A 4,043-nucleotide genomic window follows, 5' to 3' on the forward strand; every position below is an offset into this window, starting at 1 on the left:
ATCTCGTTAGCGTGAGGCCTCTGGATTAATGGCCACGTGATGCTATCACTACATCTCCCCTCGAGAATCTCGAGCTAGGGTGTTTATTGTCAGTCGGTTGGCCACATGGATTTGCAGTGTGCAGTTTTCCGATGCTGACATTGTCTAGCGTCAGCCAGTGACTGCACAAATTCAGGAGTAATGCAGTCATTGTCTGGGATGTTCCTAGCCCATAAAAACTGTGACGTTAATGCTATTTTGTCTGGTCAGGATTATTCAAAAGCTTTGTTTTTTTCTGTGTTGAGGAATGGGCGTCTCTCTATCTGAGCCATGATAGTCAAAAGGTACCATCTGAATTCTGGCAAACTGCTAGTCTCCCCTCTAAAAGCAACTTGCATGATGCCCAGTTAATGGCCTAGTATTGGAGGAGGCACTGACTGTACAGGAAGGGATCTAACACAACCTTGGCAAGTGGATGATTTCAGCTCAAAATGCTAGAGATCCAAATTCTTTCTTTCTTCTGTGCTTTTGGCACACAATGAGGGTGACTGCTTGGATCCTATACTCCGCACTTCTGAATCTGACCCTATGTTCCTCAACCCCTCTGTCCCACAGCATGATTAATTGCCTGAGGGAGCAGGGGTATTTGAAGCATTTCGCTGTGGGTAAAGATGACTGTGTTACTCCGGGTGGATGTCCACGCTTGCCGTTGGAAGTGTGGATGGGTGAGCAGCTGGTGCGCTTGTTTGCTGCAAGTGTGCTGGGTGGGCCTGTGTGGCTGTGTTTCTGGGCGGGCAGGGCCTGCAATCGAAGTGAATTCCCACCCTGCTGCTGTGCGATGTTGTGTTTTATTTTCTTGCAAGTGCTGCTGCTGTTACCTGAATGTCTCGGGTGGCTGGGTGGGACGGGATTTGGGACTGGAGGTCTGGAAACGTTTTCTCTTACTCATTCTTCTTGTCCGCAGCTGGCAAAAGATTTGCTACATCCGTCTCCCGAGGAGGAGAAGAGGAAACACAAGAAGAAACGTTTGGTGCAAAGCCCTAACTCTTACTTCATGGATGTCAAATGTCCCGGTGCGTATTCCCTCCCTGATCTGTGTTGGGGTGGCTGTGGACCCTGTAAGGCATGTTACCAGCTCCTTGGTGTTTCATCACTGGCCAAATAGAACACTTGGCACCAGTGTTACCTGTGATTTATTTATTTTTTTCCTTTTCCTGCTGCTGGAGTCTGTGCACAGCACTGACGTCTGCTTGCAGAGGTCCAGGCATCGGTGTACCAGTCGGTCCATGTGGAACCTCAGTGGCTCTGCAGTTTACTGGGGAATGTTTATTGGGACCAGGCTGGTCCCGTTCTGTCTGCATTCAGGCAACGGTTGCAAATTAACATCGCTGACCTCTGATCAGTTCCTCACTAGAATGTGGCAAACATTCAAAATGTCCATCGCATTGCCGCTAGAACTGTGGCTGTTCTGGGAGTGTTTGATTGTCCCAGTGTAGAGGGGAGTTTTACTCTGTATCAAACTCCATTCCATGTCTGTGCCTGGTTTGTTCCTGTAAGTACGTGCCTAAAATGGGGACAACATTCCTTTCCATACCTAATATTCTCATCATGCGTGCATGTAAATTTTAATTCTATACATATTTGATGTAAATAGTTTTCAAATACTCGTTTGCTATGTTTTGAAAGGTTTGTTCCTGCTTGTTATTTCTTAGGTTGCTACAAAATCACTACAGTGTTCAGCCACGCACAGACTGTCGTGTTGTGTGTCGGGTGCTCCACTGTACTTTGCCAGCCTACTGGTGGAAAGGCCAGGCTAACAGAAGGTGAGTGCAGGCTGCCTGGTGCCTATCGTTATCGCCTCCAGTACACATCCAGAAACCCCTCAGTACAGTAAAGTGACTGAACGAGACCTGGAAATGGGCAGGGGACGGACATGGCACCCAATCCCCTCACCATTGTGCCACCTAGTGTTATTTCCTAAAGCTGTTACCTATCTTGCAGTGGAAGGTTGATTGCTGGAAACGTGAGGGAGCATATAATTCCTGCTTAGGAACTGGGAGATCGCTCGTCTACTGCCTCCACTGTTTTTTTAAAAAAAAATTGAATTAGGAAAGAAACAAAGGAGAGAAGCATGTGGGAAGGAGCTGTAACAGTGGGGATAAGAAAGAAAACGTTCGGTCAGTTTGGACAACTGATGCTGTGCTGCACTGGGACTGGTTTCAACTGTCAATTAGATTGAATTCACATTACTGTCCAGAAATGACTAAAATGCTAAGCTGGAATGTTCAGAAAAATAGCAACTTTAAGGCAGTATGAGTTGAGTGTGGAGGTTGACGCAGAAACTGTAGCATGTATGAAAAATTAATTTCCTCCTTCACAAGAAGGGATCTGAAGTTATTTGGCTTGAGATGAAGTTGGGGCAGGCTTGTGGCAGCCCTGACTTGGAACAACTCAGATGATCTTAGTGGGGGTGACTAGACTTACCTAAATTAAAACCATACAGTTATCTATAAGCGTGTAGATGCTGGGTTGTACCAGAGCCTCGATGCTGTGTTGAAAAATGTGTAGGAGTCAAAGCTCGAGGGTACAGGTCATTGGAACAGTTGTGTTGCATTTGTGCCTTTCCTGACTCTCTACAAGGGTAACTGTCCCTGTCCCAGTCCCACTCTCCCATCCTTTCCCTGTATCCTTATGATACTTCTTTTCAAGGTTGATTACTTCTGGAGTACTGCATTCAATCCTGCTCTCCCTGCTATAGGAACGATGTTGGTGAAACTTGAAAGGGTTCAGAAAAGATTTACAAGGATTGTCATCATAGAATCCCTACAGTGTGGAAACAGGCCCTTCAGCCCAACAAGTCCACACCGACCTTCTTTCTCTGCGTGCTGTCTCCAAAGCTGCTACACCCTTCTGAAAGTGGGATGCCCACAGAGGTACGCAGCTGAGGCCCAACCACTGATTTATTACAGGTTCTCGGCTTCTGTACTCCTTACCCCTATTTGTGAAGCGCAGGAACCCTCGTGCCTACACCATCGCCTACGTCTACATCTTTCCCACCACCAAGATAGTCAATGGAGAACTCGGGGGAAGCTTTTTCACCCAGAGACTGGGGCAGATGTGAGGGTTGCTCCCAGGACAGTAATTGAGAGTAGTTGGTGAGAGTGGGTTGTGCCAATCTTTGATCAGCAATGGTAGCAGGAGGCTCATGGGGAGTGTAAGTACTGACAGTCTTTTATTTTAAATTAGTGCTGTATGTGAAGATTTATTTTGACTGTTCTCCAAGGCAGCATATCCATCTTCTAGTCTTTCTGCTCTCTCTCTCTCTACAGGCTGTTCCTTCAGAAGAAAGCAGCACTAAAATGAAAGTTGGCGTCTCAGGATGGGTGAGACTACCTGCACCGCTGGGCATCGGGAAACTGGCAAAGGGATATTGATTCACTTCCCTGAGATCTGGTTGGCAGGAGGAAGGAAATGTTGCTTGGTGGGGGGAGGCTGGTGGCGGAGGGGAGGTGTCATCACTGTCCTGTAGCCTTACCCATCTGGTTTATGTAAACTTTTTTGGACCTTCTGCTGGTATTGAGTTATTTGTTAGAATTGTCAAATAAAATGTTGTAACATCTTTGGTTTTTTTCTTTTTCTTTTTAAAAGAAAACCCGTGGCTTGTTTGCGAGTTTATACAGTCGATGGTAGGTGTGTCTGTGCCTTGGTTTGATGCCAGGGCAAGGAGAATATGTAACAAAAACAGACATTGCTGGAGAAACCCAGCGTCTGCGGAGAGAAAGCAGAGCTGATGTTTCAAATCCAGTGACCCTTCTTCAGAGGTTATGTCCGAGCTCCCCCAACTCACCGCCTCTGTCATATGTTAGTGTTCAACAGCTTGAATCTGGTGGCTCCTGGCTTCCTGGTCTGGTTTTCAAATTCCACTCCGGCAACTTCATTACAGGATTGCAACTGGCGCTCTCTGGTGCCAGATCTGAGGGCGTACAGTCCTGTTGGGAGGAGTCTGTTTTCTTTTAGATCAGATGATGAGCTGAGACTTGCTCTTCTGCCGTAGATTGTAAATT

The 4,043-nt window shown here is 46.7% G+C and overlaps 1 protein-coding gene across 1 annotated transcript; it reads left to right on the plus strand.

Annotated features, from left to right (window-relative positions):
* Positions 1 to 427: 427 nt before the first annotated feature.
* Positions 428 to 3,598, plus strand: LOC109922730 (40S ribosomal protein S27-like). The gene is made up of 4 exons (XM_048594238.1): positions 428 to 446; positions 944 to 1,052; positions 1,692 to 1,802; positions 3,309 to 3,598. Exons 2-4 carry the CDS (start codon positions 1,034 to 1,036, stop codon positions 3,335 to 3,337), a joined length of 159 nt encoding a protein of 52 aa, XP_048450195.1. The 5' UTR covers positions 428 to 446; positions 944 to 1,033; the 3' UTR covers positions 3,338 to 3,598.
* Positions 3,599 to 4,043: the final 445 nt, after the last annotated feature.

The sequence above is a fragment of the Rhincodon typus genome, unplaced genomic scaffold, assembly GCF_021869965.1.
Source record: "Rhincodon typus isolate 14 unplaced genomic scaffold, sRhiTyp1.1 hic_rhity00007262, whole genome shotgun sequence".
Taxonomy (NCBI): domain Eukaryota; kingdom Metazoa; phylum Chordata; class Chondrichthyes; order Orectolobiformes; family Rhincodontidae; genus Rhincodon; species Rhincodon typus.